The following is a 19,174-nucleotide window of genomic DNA, read 5'->3' as shown; positions in this document are numbered from 1 at the left end:
AAGCACAATTTTATTTTAAGTCTCAGAATTAAAAAATGTACAGTGGCAATGCTCCTAGTGGGAAAGACAGCCACTAAAAACTGTTAAATGAAATAAACTATATACTCAAACGAAGAAAAGATTATTGACCAAGTACATGGACATTCAATGAAATATACCAATAAATTATTCCAAAGTTAGTATTTATAAAAAGTAAAACCCTCCTGTTGGGTTGAGTTGTGGAAAGAGGATTATCTAGACACCAGGCATTTCATTCATTCCATGCAAAAGTGATTACATTGTCTCCTGATGTAGTCAGACCATGGACCCCGAAAAGCAGAATGTGAAAAGTGGTGCATTTTTCTTGGCTGTGTGTGACTGTGATTGAAAGGCACCGAGCACATCACATACTAACAAGCTAATATGTCAAATGAAATGCTGAGAATAATGAGAAACTACAATTTCTTCACCTATTGTGTCTTGTTAATTTGCAGTGGGGAACTCATTGTCTGCTGAATGTAATGAGTCAGCCTCTTCACGCATCTTGAGACTTGAGCGGGAGAATCAGCGTCTTCTCCAAGAGATCGAGAGTCTCAAAGATGTGGCTTCTCTGCAGAGCAACAGCCAGCTGCTTGAGATGGAAAAGGAGAACAAGAGACTGAGTCGCAAGGTGGAGATGCTGCAGCAGACGAGCAAGACGGACATCCAGAATTCCCTGGAGCTGGAGCAGGAGATTAACAGGCTGAAGCGAGAGAAACAGCAGCTGGACGAGACCATCAACACCGTGAGGGAGAACACTGAGCGTCAGACCAAGGAGTGGTCCATGGAGAAGGGCCAGCTGGAGGAGACAGTGGAGAAACTGCGAGAGCGCAACAAGAAGGACATTGACCAGCGAGTCCAGGACGTGGAGAAGGAGAACAAGAAGCTGGTGGAGGAGATGCGGGAGTCCCAGATGAAGATCTCCAAGCTGGAGTATGGAAGCAAGCAGCTGGATCGTTGCCAGGAGAAGCTGAAGGAGCACATGGCCAAAGTGGAAGCCCTGGAGCAGCAGAACACAGAGCTTGACTCGGAGCGGGACAAGCTGAGCAGAAATGTGCAGACGCTGAAGCTGATGTGTGAGAAATTTGACGAGGTGGAAAAGGCCAACTCGGTCCTGGTGATTGAGAAGCAGCGACTAGAGAAGTCGGTCGAGACGCTGCGGGCAAACTGCCAAAAACTGGAGCAGGTGGAGAGCGAAAATTTACAGCTGAGGGCGGAGACGCAGAAACTGCACCGATCCTTGGAGACACTGCAGAATGCTGTGTCGCGTGCCTCCGAGCTGGAAGCAGATAAGGAGGAGTTAGACCGGAAGAACAGGCTCCTTCAAAAATCCCTAGATGCCCTCAAACCTACGCAGGACAAGGCCACCCACTTGGAGGTGGACAACATGAAACTGGAGTCAGAGAAGAAAAAGTTGGAAAGCACTGTCCAGCTCACCAAGGGCAAACTGGAAAAACTGGAGAGGGAAAATCAGGACTTGGAGAGTGAGATCGAGCAGCTCAAGAAGAATCTGGATGCTGCCGGCCTCATTGCCAAACGGGTAGAAGAGCTTGAAGCTGAACAGAAGACCTCAGAAACTGAGAAGATGGGCTTGGAGAAGGAGCGCAGTCAGCTGAGCAAGGAGAACAAGAGGCTGAAGCAGTCACTTGAGGCCAGAGAGCGGCTTGTCGACGAGGCCAATGCACGCGTCCACACCCTGGATCAAGAGAACAGACAGCTACAGAAGGCCATCAACAAGAACAAGGAGGCCAGTGAGAAGCTGAAGGAGTTGGAGAAAGACAACAAGGAGTACCTGAAACAGGCCACAATTGACAAGAAGACTCTTGCAACCTTGAGAGAGGTAAGTCACATTCAAGTGGCCATTAAATATTTCATCTAAAATGATTGGTCTGTTGAAATTTCATATTTGTTTCCATTGGATCACAAAATTTGGGCCAGTCAAAGCTTTAGCTTTATGAACCTAAAAGAAAATCAAGTATTAATATATCCACACCATCTCATCCGTGAATGCAGCATCTGCCAGTTACATAATGAAGCAACCAGATTGGCGGATCTTGTCGATGACACCATCAACTTGCTGTCCACTAAGCTGCCATTCTAGATTTTTGATGGTTTTCACACAAACGGATGAATGAACTATGTGTTAACTTGTTAAAGGTTTATTTTTACTATTGTATTTGGTTCGGATTCTTTTCATTGCAAAAAGCAACGTGAAACATACTTGGCAAGAAAGCCATTTATCAGTGAAAAGTAGTGCGTTTTTAATCATAATCTTCTGTGTATATGTGGCACAATTCCTTTTTGCTGTCATTTCACCATTACCAAATTGTCAGACACTGTCACGCAAACCCTATAAAAAGGGCTTGAAATCTCATCCCTCTTTCTTTTGTAGGAGTTGGTCAATGAAAAGATTAAGGGGCAGCAACTGAGCAACGATCTGGAGAAACTGAGCACAGAGCTGGACAAGATTGGACTGGACAAGAACAAACTCCTCCATGAAGAAGTCAGTCTAGATGAGACGTAAGTAAAAAAAATCCTCTTATTTCCTTGCGCACTCGCTGACAAGTCAGTAAAAATGCCCCAATATCAAATGAGATTGAAACTGGGACAAGTTACTTTGACTTTTCCTTCTTTTCCCAGACGTTACAAGACTCTCCAGAATAAGATGGAGGATGCCTTCCAGAAGAACTTACAGATCAAAGAGGAGAGGATTGTTGCCTTGGAGACCAAGTAAGAACTTGATCAGTGAGCACTCATTCAATCCGTCAAAAGGCGCTTCTCCATATGTACTTTTTTGGGTGTGTTGCATACACAATGCGTTCATGCAGTTTTTTCACGGACACAAAAATCAGCTCCATTAACATAACACACACATGCATTACATTCAGTCGTCAAAATCGCCCCGGGAGTGACTTTGAAGGATACACAACGCTTGGCGCAAGTGGAAAGGCGCCGTAAGGGAGCTTGTCCAAAAGGTTGCAGTGATCACCACAATTTGGCCACATTGCCACATTGAGATGTGTAAGGGTATAGTTGTGATTCAAAGGGCATTTACTCTCACACAGAATTGCCAATTACATGCACACTGTCATTGAAGAAAAATATTTTAGGAAAATGGGACACTTCAGAAAATTTAGAACTGTGCAAAGTATTTGATGTGATTTGACAGCGAAAGATTTTTACTGTTTTAAATTTGAATACATGTCAAGGTGAAACTTAAACAAGGTCAGTTAAGAACTGACAGCGAACCGTCGATATAACTTAAGGTTAAAAAATTAAAAAAATTCAAAGGCAAGAGGAGAAACATTATAGAGTAGGGGCAGCGTCATCTTAACCATAATCCCAATATGCTGGTTGGTATTTTATTTATGGTTTTCTGGCAACTGTGCATTCACAAATAAACTTATGTCACTGTTGTAGATTGCAAGAATCAGCGAGTCAGAACCAGAAACTTGCTGAGGAGTTGAAGGGGAGAGGCATCCAAGAGGCACTGGTTCAGCGGCAGGAAGAGCAAAAGACCATGTCAAGCCCAGGGGATGCCAAAGTCAAGTAAGAGAGATTCATGCCTGCTTGATGAGAGGCTTTCTTGGGATGGGCCCTGTTAGTTGCAAATTCTGGCATTTACAAAAGATCTGCTCAAGTCGTGCAGGCTGTGATCTACCATTGTTTGGAAACATTGCTGACTTGAATCGTGACCCTTTATATGTAATCATGAATACCAAATGGCTGACTTGAGTTTCAAGGGCATAGCCAACATTATGGAACTCAGACAAGGTTGTTGGGAACTGAATTTCAAGGGCATAGCCAACATTATGGAAATCAGACAAGGTGGTTGGGAACTGAGTTTCAAGGGCATAGCCAACATTATGGAACTCAAACAAGGTTGTTGGGAACTGAATTTCAAGGGCATAGCCAACATTATGGAACTCAGACAAGGTGGTTGGGAACTGAGTTTCAAGGGCATAGCCAACATTATGGAAATCAGACAAGGTGGTTGGGAACTGAGTTTCAAGGGCATAGCTAACATTATGGAACTCAGACAAGGTTGTTTGGAACTGAGTTTCAAGGGCATAGCCAACATTATTGAACTCAGACAAGGTTGTTTGGAACTGAGTTTCAAGGGCATAGCCAACATTATTGAACTCAGACAAGGTTGTTGGGAACTGAATTTCAAGGGCATAGCCAACATTATGGAACTCAGACAAGGTTGTTGGGAACTGAATTTCAAGGGCATAGCCAACATTATGGAACTCAGACAAGGTTGTTGGGAACTGAATTTCAAGGGCATAGCCAACATTATGGAAATCAGACAAGGTGGTTGGGAACTGAGTTTCAAGGGCATAGCCAACATTATGGAACTCAAACAAGGTTGTTGGGAACTGAATTTCAAGGGCATAGCCAACATTATGGAACTCAGACAAGGTGGTTGGGAACTGAGTTTCAATCAGACACATCTTCCTTTACAATCAGTTCTATTCGTGTGTGAAGTAATTTACATAGCATCGTCCTTTAAACTAATATGCCTCAACTAAAGTGTGTCAGCGAAGTCAGCAAAGTGAAATGGAAATATCTTAAGTGGTATTGATTGATGTTTACTTCCTTTTGCAATTTTAGGAGAACAGACAGCGATCGTCTGCACTCTAAGCAGATTATGCAAATGAAGGATCATCTTGTGGAGGTGGAACGATCAGTACGTATGACTGAAAGGGCCTAAATACATAGTTTTATCAGTTTACGTGATTGTTTATTCTCAAATATTGATGTTAACAGGTATTTATCCAAATGTGCCCTTCAATTGTATAATGTTCATTACTTCTAAATAATCTCTTATGTTAATCACATTTGATTGTTTGGCATGTCTTGGTCTGTGAATGGCATATAAGGCTTATCTTGTTCTTTGTTGATAATGCTCAAATTTTGTTCTAACTTTATAATTGTAGATGAGGCAAAATGTATTTGCTTCACAAATTGAATCAAGTCTTGTTGTCTCTAGAATGCCACCCTCCTTGCCGAGAACAACAGTCTCAAGTCCCAGCTCACCAGTCTACAAAGCCAAGTGGACTCATTCCGCTCGGAGAACAAGGCTCTGCAGAACAAGGTGGAGTTGGTGCAGGAGAAGCAGATCTCCATGCAGTCGCAGCAGGCCAAGCTGCAGGTAGAGAACAGCACGCTGCAGTCACACAACGCCTCGCTGCAGTCACAGTACACTGCCATGCAGGCCAAGCTGACCTCACACGAGACCGACTACGATAAGATGAAGGAGCGGCTGAATGAGCTGCTGACCAACTACGAGGCACTGCTGGCTGACCACGAGACACTGGTGCAGCTGCATGACACGCTGAGCAGTGAGTATGAGGCACTGACTGCCGAGCACAAGTCACTCAAGACAGTGCACAGAGAGATGAAGAGCGAGATTGGGGACCTGCGCAACCGTTGCCGGGATGCGGAGATGCAGTCCAAGGAGGTGGAACGGTTGCAGACGTCGGTACGGGAGGAGGAGAAGAAACTGAAGAAGATGCGAACGGACAATCTGTCCATGAGCTCTCTGCAGCTTGAGTTCAACTCGCTGTCGCACGCACACGTCAGACTCAACCAAGAGTATAAGGAAGTCGAGGAAGAACTCAAGAAACTAAAAGCTCAGCACAGGTACCTGCTGTACACAAATAAGAATATGTGACGTCAAATCAGATTTACTTGACACATTCTAATTGAAGTGAATATTGCCGCAAATGTTTCCTGATGGAAAACATGCATCGCTTGTGTTTTCATGTAAAAGATGAACTCTAGCCTGTGTCTTAATCCCCTCAGACTCGAAGCACCCACTCACTGGCAGAAAAGAAGACAGACGGGGGGGGGGGAATTTCAACTTAGTGTATGGCATACTAGCCAGAAATTTGTCTCTCATGGTCAGCACTTTCCACGCCAAACGTGCGTGAACCTCTGTGCACATAGAGTGTGTTCCCATCAAAGGGAAGCCATCCCTGTATGAAAACATGCCATATCTAGTCCCTGCACCATCTACATAATAATGATGAGACAGTTTTGACAGTATCAAAGTTACATGCCTGCACAAGTTTCTGGTGCCCGTATTCGGTTGCTGCTTCTAGCCACGAGACTGTGTGAACGCTGATGTTTGTTATATTTTGTCATCACAATGCATTGTACTTTTTAACGTGAAGTTTTTGCATGATTAGAGATATTTACTTCTACACAAACAGTAAGTTGCCTTTTCTGCCTCCGTCTGACAGGAACCTTCAGTTGGACTATACCTCCTTACAGGGCTATCTGAATGAGATGAAAGACCAGTGTACATCAGCGGAGATGGAAATAGCAAAGCTCACCCATCGTTGTGAGGTAGGCTTTGTTCCTTACAGGATCAATCATTGGTGCTGCATGATCATTTATGCGAGCTCGACGGAGGGGCATACATTCAGCGTACAGGACAGCAAAGTTGTATCTCCCTTTGTTGCAGTATTAATTATAACACTCTCCCATTGACTAGGGGCCTGTTTATTTCCCAAATATCTGGAACGCGATCAGTGATCCGACATTGGTTCACTGACACCAGAAGCTGCCTAATGGATAGTGTGAACCGACTTTGGGATCACTGATTGCGATCCAGATCCATGTGAAACAAACAGTCCCTGAATGCAGGCACTTACCCCAGATGGCCAATATGAAAAAAGGAATGACTTTTGAGGACATACAATCGGTTTGCTCCCTTTGTGCGTCTCTCCATTGTAGTCAAGTAAAATATGTACACTGGTTTGTGAATGCATAGCATGGTGTAAACGTGAGTTTTATTTAGTTTGCAAAAACCAAAAGTGCCTTCGCTTGGCGCCACCTGTAGGGAGACACTGATTTTCTTATGTCTAGTTAAGGGGTACCTGAATCAGTCAGAATGTGTCAACACATAAATGAGCTAAAATACCTGTTTCCTGACTGGGTCCCAACACCCACCATGAATATCTTACTTTGTAGTTGAAACACAGTATGTTTAAATGCATACTCAAATGATAACAATGCATGCAGTTTAACCAAAGATTTGATGTGCAAATGATGATTTGTAATGGAGGATGGTGCTATTAGCTCTTTAGAGTTTCTTGTGTCTGCACTCAACTGAACTAAACACTGCCATTCAGACATTTGTCATGTAGCTGTCTCTGCCCTGTATCCTCACCATTGTCCAATAGATGCTGAACCAGCTGAACAGCAAGCTGGAAGAGGAGAACCAGAAACTCATGGAGCAGATGAGCCAGCTCCTTGCTCAGAACTCAGAGATGCTGGTGGAGGCCCTGGAAACTAAGGAGTATCACCATGAAGAGCAGCATGTCTTAGAGTGAGTATTGGCCGTTCAGGGAGCATTGGGCAAGGGTAGTGCTTGCACTTGCAAATCTCAGAGATGCTGATGGTCACCTTAACCCCTTAACGCCGGGAGAAGGTTACAGCCTCTGCTTTGTGTGAGGATTAGTGCATACCACACATACATTCTATTCATCATGAACCTGCGGTTTCAATGTGGGCCTGCTGCTGGATAGGGCTTTGCATACTGGGCATACCGCAGGCCAGCAGTCACGGTCAAAAGAATCCTGGTGTTACGGGGTTAAAAACCATAGAATTCCACCATAAAAGCAACTTGTCTTAGAGTGAATATTAGTTGTTTGGATGGGTAGGAAGAGGATAGTGGTTGCTATTACGTCTGTAGATGTTGGTGGTTGCAACATTTCCTAGGGTAAGTATTGGTTGTTGGGGGTAGGTTGAGGAAAGGTAGTGTTGCCTCAGAATTCAGAGACCCTGACGATGCCCTGATAACCAAGGACCACTACAATGAAAAGCAACAGATTCTGTATTGACTGTTCTGGGTGGGCTATGGATAAGGGTAGTCTTGGCCAGTCCCTGGTGAAAGATTAATCTCAAAGTGATTCTTCATCACGGCTTGTCATTTTGCATCAATGGATCTTATAGTCCTGAAGCGTCAAAGAAATGCTTGCTATCGATGACTTCAGTTGTACTGTTTGGTCTGTTATTACTCATCCAGGGAGCAGTTGCACAACCTCAGGAGGCAAAAAGAAAAACTGGAGGAAAAGATCATGGATCAGTACAGGAATTTCACTCCTCCCAAAAGGTAGGTTGGTTATTAACCACTTCCTGCCAGGGACTCCAGGATCGGAGACAAATGGTTTATATGGGTGGCCGGGGTCTCCGAACTCGGACAAAGGAAACAGGGCCCTGTAACAAAAGACCGTACTCCGAACAAAAGACCAGGCTGCTGGGCATTACTGGCATTTTTCACTCTCAAAAGTGTTGATAATCCAGCCTTGTTTTGATACCCTATACCAGGGTTTGGGGCATTGAGAGCGAGCGGATTACCACTGGGGACAAAAGAGCTCCACCACCGCAGCGATGAGCCACACAGCACCGCTGCACGCTAATCTGGCTCCTATTGAAAAGAGGTCAGCAGTGCACTGAGCCAGGTTCATGAACAAAAGACAGTTATATAACACCGCACGATCTGGGCTCTGTTTACAAGGCTGCAGGCCTGGCTGAAATACTCAGGCGTCAATGAAGGTCACCTATCAACTTAGAGTAGTGCCTGAAAATTACTTCATGCAGCTATAAACGACTGTTAAATGAAATGATGAATTTTTGAAGGATTTTGAAAACGGAAAAAATGATAGTCATGCTGGCCCAGCATCATCAACATTGAAAAATGCCCGGCACGAAGTGGTTAACATTCATGTTGGACTGAAATTGGTGGGAGAGGCTCTTGTGATCCCAGCTCTTTACAATTTGAGGAGGCAACCACAGACAAATCAAATGCCTTTGTCCAATGATCATGATGATGATGAAACTGATTGGAAGGCTCGATTGAAGCCAGTTTTGTTGGGGAATAATGTGGAATGACCCAATACCACATAGAGTCAGCTCACTTGTCTATTTTTATGATTACAAAAAGCCCACCAATCACTTGTTGAGCAGTTTGCCTAGAATCAGCAAGAGGGATGTATTGCACATGACTGACTTTTTCCACGTCCAGGATAAAATGTCTCCATGCTGTGTCATTCCCTTTCCAGAGGGTCTGAATCAAGATGCTTCACTTTGCTTTCAATTGCCTGACTTTTCTATATAGAATCTCTCCTTTCAAGTCTTGCATGTGTGACAGGTACTCTCATCAGCAAGTAATGATTGAGTTTTCCTACATTTAGTAGCAAGCAGTAGGGGGTAGGTTTGATTCCAACTTGAGTAGGTTTTCATTCATAGCCGCAGGATCTCATCCTAAATCTGAGTGGAGCAACTGATGGTATGCCACTTGTAAAAATTTGGTCCGATAGAACGTTCAAGACAAATATTGTTTGTTTTCCACAGATCCAGGGGGATAAATCTGAACTTCATGAAGAGGATCTATAAGGTGAGCTTGTTCTCTCCCTTTCACATCTAAAGAGTCTTAGATTTTGCAAAGCTAACTATTTAGATTGGAAACAGGTGAAACTTTGGGAATTTCTTTTATTGGGAGAAGGGGATGGTTTTTAGAAATTCTGATGAAAGTAAATTCAAGGATCATTTTTGTATCCAGTGTAATCCTTCCATACTTTCCCTGGAAAACAGCACAGTGATATGGAATCTAGCTAAGTTTCATTTCCAAAAAAATATTTGCATCAATTTTGGATTTGGATGTGTGCCAAGCTGTTCCAGTGGCATGTTTTGTTGTTTTTGCTGGGAAAACTGACATAAATTACTTGTTGCTCCTTAATATTCAGCGAGGGCGCTCTACCGACCGAGACCGTCGCAAGAAGACCCAGGAGATACACCACGATCCGGCAGAGGGACTAAGCGGGACGGAGAAAGACAGCCTTGGGGAGACATCCTCAGCTGGCTCAGGGATCGACTCACTGGATGGATCAGGCAACTTGAAGACGGGTGAGATGCCACTTTTATGAAGTTCATTTGTAGAACAATGAAATTTGAGATATGTTGCCCTTTCCCAAATTTGGTCAATTTAGTTCACAGTTTATGAGTTCACTTCACAAACCATTAAGGAGTGATCTGTTCCTTTGTTTGGTGCTTGGACCAGTTCAACTGTTTAAACTTTCTCCACTTTACAGGCACTTTTACGTACATGTTTGTTGTCAGTCTGAGTTAGCTGTCTGTTGAGCTAGCTGCTCAATCCCATATGAAACAAGTATGTTTCAGACAGAGATGGTCGCTTGCAAAATTATTAATGAGCAAATTTCTTTTGACAGAAATCAAGAATGAAAACTGTTGCACAAGTCGGACTTACAGTTTCCATTTTGTATCTTTTCAGACGAAAGAAGAGGTAGTGATGACAACCACCATGTCGTACAAAGGAAGAGAGAGACATCAGCAATGCAGGGTCACTATAGGAAATCCATGCCAGCTCATGTACTGGAAGCTCATGAAGACTCTAACATGCCTAGCAAAGGTACCATCAAGCCTTGGCCCATGTTAGAATCAGGCCCGTGTGAGAATCTGGCCCATTTCAAAATAAAGCACCTCTACCTGTGGCTATGGATAGACACATTCAGTAGATATAAGTTTTTCGAAGATGTTGTGCTGTTTTCAGCAGCCATTTACACATGTTTTGTTTTAATTTTACCAATCAAATCATATCATACACGTCATGTATTACGTATCATAGTTTATATCGTGTGTCATATATCATATCAGTGCAGAGATCATATTATAGTATATATCATGTATCATACATCACATATATTGCAAGTCATGTGTCATATGGGTAATTTCAGAAATTAGGGGGCCTTTTTTTCTGTGTCCCTGTCACATCTGACATATGATTTTGTAAGTTCAGAACACATTTTCTAATTTCCAAGAGCGATGAATTAATGCAAATTACCTGCCAGACAAAAAGTAATAGTTTGAAATCAATTCCAGTGACATTTCCATGTCATATAACAAAGGTCAGATGTAACAGGGACACAAAAATGGCACACTTTTGGACCCCTAATTTCTGGAATTACCCATATATCCTACCAGTACAGAGCTGTTCAGGGAAGCATCACAGGCTAGTCATTTTGTGCAGTAGCTAGCACTATGCTTCAGCCATTAGCAGGTGCCTTCTCGATGTACAGTCATCACGTTAAGATTCCTCCACTTCCGGCTCTGGCAAATTCTTCTTAGCATCAGTCAACTGTGAATATCTGGTTTTTCGTACTCTAGGTGGATACAGTATGTCGGTGGACGACCTCAGGCGGACTAAAGAAACTCGCAGTCACAGCATATCGTCAGTTGAACCGAAGCAGCCACTCTATACCTCCTCCCTCAAAAAAGGTAGTCATTCATTGACAGTCTCTTATCCGTTCTGCAGGACAAAGTTTGCGAGTTTGCATGAGTGTATGTATCTCTAACTGGAGGCAGTGAATTCATGGTCTCACTTTATATCTACCTGTACATCAGTGTAATGTAAAAGTTAATTTTTTTGTTTACAAGTGTCAAGTTTAGCAGTTTTTCGGACAACAGTAGCTGACTATGTACAGTGGTTGATGCATGGTGTAAGCATTTAATTGAATTGAAAAAAGTCACTTTGTGTTGAGAAATGCATATATTTCAGGGGTAGTTGCTTCAGTAATAAGCCACAGTGCAGTGTGATTTAGGTTTGTTTGGTTTGCAAGATGAATTTTGTCCACTGGTGCTTAATTGTGGTGTTTTCAACCCAACCTTGTGTAATTTGCATAACCCACCATCCCGACCCCACCCCCATCCCTGGACCTACATGTATTCTCTATCACAGTACGTCGACGCAGTATGTATGATTACGACCAACCAGCTGGCCTATCACCTTTGTCCTACGGACACCGTCACTTCTCCCAAACGTCCTCTGGTACAGTAGCCGACCTGTTAGCTTTTTTTTTTTTAACATTGCATCATATCCCAGAACGCTTTGGTTTGCGATTTTTCCCACAATACCCCATTTTTCCTTTCCTGTGTCATGGGCATGAGGGTATTTTGGCCCAGGCGTTTGCATGGTGGTTGATGGGGTGCGTTAATTATTGTTTGCGGTTGATGTGTAGAAACATTGTTATTAATACGTTTTGATATTACTGTCCATTGTTTTGAGTATGAAATTGGCAGGTAATTGATATCAAGGCATTGTACATGAAAGTGTCGAAAATATGGGTTTGGTTGAAAACAGTGTGGAACCCAATGTTAATTCTGGCTTTACACTGAAGATTTATGGGAAGGTCTTGTTACAAATCCAAACAAATTTTCAGAAAACTGTCTGAAATTTTTTGTAAATGTAGAATTCGGTTGTAGCCTGGTTCCCCTTGCATTCTTTACTGGCATCCATTTACATGCGAAGCTTGCCCATCAGAAACATTAGGTAATAGTCACTGTCAAAGATTGTGACTTAAGGACCTTGATGATTTCTGCCTGCCAGTTTCAAAGCCAGAGCAACAGAGCCCTTTTTACAGTCGTGCTCACGTTAAGCTTTGTGTTGTTGCTCTAATCGTGGTTGATGGAAAACTAATTTTTTGCCCAATTTGAACTAATATCACCTGCTGTCCTACAACACAGCAAAATGGTACTGGACAGTTTGACAATAAACAAACAAGAATGAGAAGCTGTGTACACTTTACGTGAAAACTTTCTAAAGTCTTCAACCTAATCTGCCAGGATCGCAGACTTTCCCTTCTGTTATTTTCGTGCATAATGTGCAGAATCTTTCAAAACACAACCACCATAAAATATGTCTGAAACTTGTAGCAATTTTTATTGGCCGTTGATTTCATTTTTGTTTTCTTCCTTCGATTCTTGGTCTTGCATCATGGTACACATTATGTATCAATCATACACCATGGTAATTGCTTCTTTGTGGCTCCTCTGATAGATTCCCTCCCAGTTTTGAGTGAGAGGGTTGAGATTTGTAGAGTTAAATCAGTGCCAAGAAAGAGGTTTTAAGTTTTTTTTTAAATTTTTGGTAGTTGCTCCATTGCCCACTCATCCTGAACATTGACTTTCAGTAAACTGGCTGTACAAAAAGCGAAATGCAGTGCAGGAGAAGCAGTCTGTCAGGCTTAATACTAACCACTGGTCCATTTCTCTACCGTTAGCTGCACCCCCTAAGGAGGCAGAAGAGGAGGAGTTTCCAACATCCCCCACCTGCCAATCCCCCACAGCTCCACCCCCTCAGCCCTTCCCCCAACAATCTTCTGCCTCCCCTAACCAACCCACTGGTTCGTCACCTCGTCCTGGGGATGGTATGCATCTACAGTTTTGCTGGTGTTTTTCTAAGCTACTCATTGCTCAATTTTCACATTTAAGCCATCAGATTTAAGTTGCTCTTATTTTGAAAAGTTGCTTTTTATTTTTCATTCCTGCATTCTAACTCTGAAAAAGTTGGCTTTCAAAACAAATTGCTGTTGCTGAGACTGGAGTTCGATCAAAATAAATATTACCAATCGCATTGCGAACCTGCTGACAGAGTTAAATCACGGCTGAACGCAGCTACCATCGGTGGGGTGCTAAGTGAAGCCTGGTCATCTTGCATCCATTTTGATGTGCAGAGCTTTGCAGAATGTTGTCTTGAGCATGTAGACTTTAGTTTCAAGTCACCAGTGTAAAGGTTGATTGTGAGTTGCAGGTTTATTTACTCCACCATAACAGCCTGCAGGTTGTGAGACTTTTCTGAAGGATACATTTTGAGGTGTTTGTCATAGATCAAGGTGTCAGCAGCTGATTATTAGTCGGAATAAAACATGTCTGAAAAATTTCAATTGGCTAGATCTTGTTTGTAGCCAAATGTCAATTTTTCATTGAGCATATTGATCTGCTTTAGTACCAGTAGCAGTTCACCGCTTGAAAGTTGGAATGAAATGCATCTCAAACGTTTCAGCCAGCAAGATTCTACTTTAAGCCCAATGTCAATTTTTCACTGAGCCGTTTGATCTGGTTTGATAGTTATAATGTTCAACTGGGGGTTACACATGTAGAGAATAATTGGTTGCCAGTCTAAATTTACGCATTGTAAAACAGTGCCAGGGAACCTGTCCATCAGCAGTCACCACTAAAAAAGTGTCCATTTGCCCGTGAGCTGTGTGATAATTATCAACTAATGCAACTTCCTCAACAAGTTTCTTTTTAATATTATCTATTTTGTACTTATAATCTACCATTTTCCCCCTCCACCCGTATAATTTCTCTAATTTAATTGCAGAATTAATATTTTGGCATGACTGAAGTTTTATCATCTTGAGCTTAACATTTTTTGGTTTTAGCAACAACTTGTTCTGAGCCACTTCATACATGCCTTGTAAATTTTGGTTACATTTTACATTTCAAATTTAAGAATGCCTTGAAAAATGATTGAATCGTTGAAGTTTGTAAGTCTTCTGTGGAGTTTTCATTACAGTTTTCTGAAACACATTTTGTCCAAGATATTGCAGTTTCTGCAATGTTTGAAATCCAGACACAATAGGATGAGCCTAAGTATTTAAGGGTAAAGTGGATTCAAGGCATTCTGATGTATTTTGTAGAGTCATATTGTCACTTGTAACTGCAGGTTTTCTGATAAATGAACCTGCACTAATATCAAAGTTAACCCTTCTTGCCAATATCTTGGTGTATTAACAAGCTTGACTTTATTTTGATTTTATTGTCGTGCACATCTGGCATGACAGGCTTGTACATTGCTTCAGTTATGCACTTCATAGCAGAGTTGTAGCCAGGTGACAAGTTAATCATGAATCACCAATTTTCAATTGAAGCTGTCCTGATGAATTGTTTATCTCCTGTAATTACGGCCTGAGGCGTGATTTGACTTAATCACTTGTGATTGGCTCGGCTACAACTCTGTTTCATTGGTTCAGATATAACGGCCACTCTATACCCTGAACGGGACCACAGACAGAGTGGGCATGCCGATGCAACTGCAGATTGTTCAAAGCTGTGTTGATGCAGTGTTTTTATGAGGTATAAGTCACTATAGAGATAGGGATATGGACTGGCTGTTTGCAACCAAAGACTCTGCATGAAAAGCTTGCTTCAGAATGAGTATTTGCTCCACCTTAAAATCTATTGTTTATCCCTCATCATATTGAATTTCATTTTGTTCACATACATTTAAGCAAAGTTTGATAGGAGGAGAAAATCATTCATGACTACATCTATACTGTGTCACCATGCCAAATGAGAAAGGTTTACTTAAAAGTAATGAAGATTGCATTTGAGAGCAAAAGTAATACTTCTTGTAGGATCTGTAAAGGAAGTCATGCATCTGCTTTGCCTATCAGCTTAATTCCCTAGTGTTGCTTCGTCTGTGGCAAATTGACAAAGAAAGTAAGCCTTATGCATCTTGGAATTTCTTTTTACCAGAATGCTGAATGACATCACTATCAAGCAGTCGGAAGTAGGAATGTTAACGTAGCTGGTTGAAAAAAAGACAAATTTTAGCTCTCAACCGAATTCACATTCGGTTATTGCAGTGTATATACAAACACATCAAACACCGCGGTGTCTGATTTAGTCGCACACAGGTTGGGGCCCAATGCAATGTGTGGTTCTAACACTCTTCAAATAATGCTGCTCTCCCAATAGACAACACAAGCTGTGATGAGGACTCACAAGCGTTGCGCGATTCACCAAAGGGATCCCCGCGGGACGGACTACCCCCGTCAGGCCGATCGGCCAAGAAACGCGGGGCCATGCTATCTCGCATCAAGAGCCGTTCCCGCGAGATTCTGGACGACATGAAGGTGTACGGCTCCACACCCAACCTGGCCCGGGACTTCTCCTTCACCGAGGAGGACTCGCCTCGCTCGGTAGATGCCGACAGCCCCCGCAGCGACAAAGTAGGTGGCAAAAAGTCTGTCAGGTGGTTTCCCAAGCTTAAGTAAATCCTTGGGTGTGTCTACTTGCCTGTTTTTCTCCCCTTGTGCCATGCTGTATGTGTTTGCATGCTGGTGTTTGTACACATGGGCAGCATGATGTGAATTAATTAAATTGGTGTGAAACTTTGCCCGCCCCAGCCTTGTTTCCCTCTGGCTTGAAAACTGTTTCCCTCAAGCTTCTTGCATTTGCCTCCCCTAATGGCAGTCAGTACCCTCATATAAAAGGCAGCAGTATTGTCTTGCGCTTGTGATGTGCACTGTGCTGTATTTACCCTTGTGTTACCATGAGTGTACATTGTACATGACCCCCCTGTATTAGCAGCAGTTTCCGACAGCCATCACTGCATTAGTGTGGTTCCGGAGAGTACAGTCGCAATTCTGCTGCTGTGTTTGTACGACCAACCTGGCTCAGGCAATACCGGTAAGGCACCAGGCATGTGCACATGCCATCCAATGTGACCGCATGCTGCATTGCATGAAGGAACGGTAGCGTGGTATTCGGAGAAGAGAAATAACACTTAGTCCAGGGTACCAACGATTTAGTGGAAACGTTCAAAGGTTATTCTACTGTACAGCTGCACTGTACCTGCCTGGAAACCTGCTTGGACACTTTACTTCACTTACTGTGCGTCTCTGATTACATAATGTCTCATTGTCCCCGCTACCATGTTACATCATCCAATCCCATCATGCACCATCTTGTTGCATCATTCTGACCGTAGAAACCTTGAAAGTCCTTGGTCCCTGGGGTAGAGGTTGCGGCAATGCCACCCCAAAACTGACCAATTTTAAATAATTTTAACATCTTGTAAATGAAATATCAAGTTTTAAATGAGTTTTTAAGAATGGTTGAGCATTTTAAGTTGCAGGAATTGAGGTGCAATATTTGGTATTGACACTACTTTCTGATTTTATGTTGTGATAAATGTACATTTAGAAACCATGTGTACATGTAATGTAGGATTTGACTACGTTATGTGCACGGTTTATTCGTGATTTTTCCCAAGTATGGGCATTAGCTATGATGGGGATGTGGCAGTTGTAAGCAGCAGAAATACCTGCTCAGTCTTGTTCTGACTTCTCTTTATGAAATAAGGTAAACTGTTTTCATAACGTAAAGAAAATTGGGTAAAGATAACTTAGGAAAGAACTGCTAAAAAAGGGATGAGTAAGTCTGTCACAGGCTTACCTGTTTATGTTAGAAAAACAGTAACATGTTTTGTAGTCTTTAGCACTTTTTTTGCTCCTGCCCTTGACTTTTGGGGTCACTTTTCAAACTTCAGCTCACCCTCAAGCCGATATCTGTCCATTTTGCTGGGAACATTAAGAACATTGGGAGCCTGTGCTTGGTGTCTTGGGGTTTTTCCACCTGTGGAGCTGTCTCTGTTCTCTTATCTGACAGGGGCCTCGTTCACAGACCTGCTTAGCAGAAACATTGGCAGATTTGCTGAGTAGAATATGCTGATCATCATTCACAAGATATGTACATAACATAATATAATGTTTCAAAGCAAATAATTCCCTTGCATAGCAAACTTTTGTGCCTAGCTCAGAGTTTTTGTGCTTCCTTCATGGGTGATGTTGAACCAAGTTCATAGTCACCTGCAAGGACATGTATGCATGGATACATGTATCGACTACCGTACTTGGGTGCAGCACCCATCCACTACCTATCCCCCAAAAGACCCAAAAAATGTTTTAGTCAGCTTTTTAATTACTATCAGAAAAAAATGTAAAAATGTTATTGCGACATTCAAGATTGTGCCAACCACTGAGAGTTGTAGAAACAGCTGAACGTGCAGAAGTGTAATTTGATTTCTTAACTGTATTTAATGTGTAAAATGGGAACTTTTGTAACGAATGCCACTGAAACTGTTTGAAAAATGCATTTTGTTACCATTTGAAGTGTGGAAACTGGCCTCCTACTTCATGTAAAAGTGTTTCAGATTTTACAGCTGTGAATTGTGATGTCACCTTCATGAATATGCTTCACTGTAGAACTTTACTCGTAAGGCCAGTCCACAGTCTACTTGAAAGTGAACGTGAGCATCAATTTACGATGTCACAGCCAATTTTCCTGCTTTTAAATGGGAAAAGTTGAATACATTTCAACTTATAATAATTTGTTGTCGCACAAAAATTGACATATACTTTTGAGTTCATGTTTACAGTCAACACAAGATCCACTGCACCTCCATGGATATCAGTTCTCTTTGACTCTGTATATAATGTTTGTGATCGTAATATATTTATATGATAACTCCATTTTCAACTTGGGTAATTTGATTTAAAACGTTGTAAATAGGCGTGTACATTTTAATAAAAACACCAAAAGTTAGAACTGCAAGAGCTTGTGATCAAAGGCACCCAAGTCCACTGATTTTTGTCATGTAAGCAGCCAAATTCATGCTGAAGGAAAACCTTCCCATGGAATTCTAAAGCAACCGACCATCAGCATTTGGAATTAGATTACAAAGGGTTATTTTGGTAAATCAATTGTATCCCATCAATTGTATCCCATTAATTGTATCCCATTGAATTGAGCATATTGCACTTACCAGATACCATGTCTGCACTGTTGCCCTTGTGGATGCATGTACATGTGTAGTAGGCTTTGGTAGATGTGTAGTTACACGTAGATGTCTGTCAGTGATTTGGCACCAGACTGTGTTGTTTGAAGCAGCAATAAATCTCTGTCTATGCACTGTGATGTGTTCTGATATCTTGTGCACCATGTGTTGTTTCTGTGTGTTTCATAGCTTGCATTGCACTTTGTGACTATTTTTCATCTCCATTTTTTTTGGGGTGTATTTGGACCTCCAGCTCCGAAAACCTTGGAGACAAACCTGGAGGAAGTGATTTTGCTTGACATTAATTTTGTCTCACAAAAGTCCTAAATTTCAGCTACAAATGGATGATTTATGTACCCTTTCAAAATGATACATTCTGTAAACTTAAAAAACAGATATTGCTGAAAAATTACCAAAAGGTTTACAGCCTGAGTTTGGCAGCCACGTTTTCCATGCTTTCATGACTAGCTACTTTTCCAAGCTGTAGTGATACAGTTTTGAAAAGAAGTTTTCTTTTAAAGTCAGCAAATTTTGTTGGGGAATGATGGCCTTAAATTTTCCATTTTTATCATTTAAATACAGCAGTTAGTAGGAATTTGTAGGTTATCTGTCTATAGATGTGTGGAAGAACATGACAATTTCAAGTCAGTAATTTCTACTGTAGTGGTTTGTAGTCATAGTGCTTGTCTAAAGACTTCTGTAGTTTTCCGTTCATTGTCCCTG

At 42.0% G+C, this 19,174-nt stretch overlaps 1 protein-coding gene across 5 annotated transcripts in view; it reads left to right on the top strand.

Annotated features, from left to right (window-relative positions):
- Positions 1-19,174, top strand: part of LOC110976732 (girdin-like) — a 65,487-nt gene that overhangs the window by 37,948 nt on the left and 8,365 nt on the right. For 2 of the 5 annotated variants that reach the window (XM_087135744.1, XM_087135750.1), the window contains 16 exons: positions 474-1,858; positions 2,411-2,538; positions 2,659-2,748; positions 3,439-3,567; positions 4,633-4,708; positions 5,012-5,664; positions 6,267-6,372; positions 7,212-7,357; positions 8,057-8,143; positions 9,385-9,427; positions 9,777-9,936; positions 10,322-10,459; positions 11,215-11,325; positions 11,786-11,875; positions 13,107-13,253; positions 15,589-15,842. In XM_087135744.1, the coding sequence (XP_086991870.1) occupies positions 474-1,858; positions 2,411-2,538; positions 2,659-2,748; positions 3,439-3,567; positions 4,633-4,708; positions 5,012-5,664; positions 6,267-6,372; positions 7,212-7,357; positions 8,057-8,143; positions 9,385-9,427; positions 9,777-9,936; positions 10,322-10,459; positions 11,215-11,325; positions 11,786-11,875; positions 13,107-13,253; positions 15,589-15,842 (3,743 nt within the window). The remainder of the gene's footprint in view (positions 1-473; positions 1,859-2,410; positions 2,539-2,658; positions 2,749-3,438; positions 3,568-4,632; positions 4,709-5,011; positions 5,665-6,266; positions 6,373-7,211; positions 7,358-8,056; positions 8,144-9,384; positions 9,428-9,776; positions 9,937-10,321; positions 10,460-11,214; positions 11,326-11,785; positions 11,876-13,106; positions 13,254-15,588; positions 15,843-19,174) is intronic. The other 3 variants (XM_087135754.1, XM_087135761.1, XM_087135768.1) reach the window with 3 other exon arrangements.

Source organism: Acanthaster planci, linkage group LG01 (assembly GCF_054643075.1).
Source record: "Acanthaster planci isolate LZ-2023a linkage group LG01, COTS_SCS, whole genome shotgun sequence".
NCBI lineage: Eukaryota > Metazoa > Echinodermata > Asteroidea > Valvatida > Acanthasteridae > Acanthaster > Acanthaster planci.
This window is presented reverse-complemented; position numbering and strand designations above follow the sequence as displayed.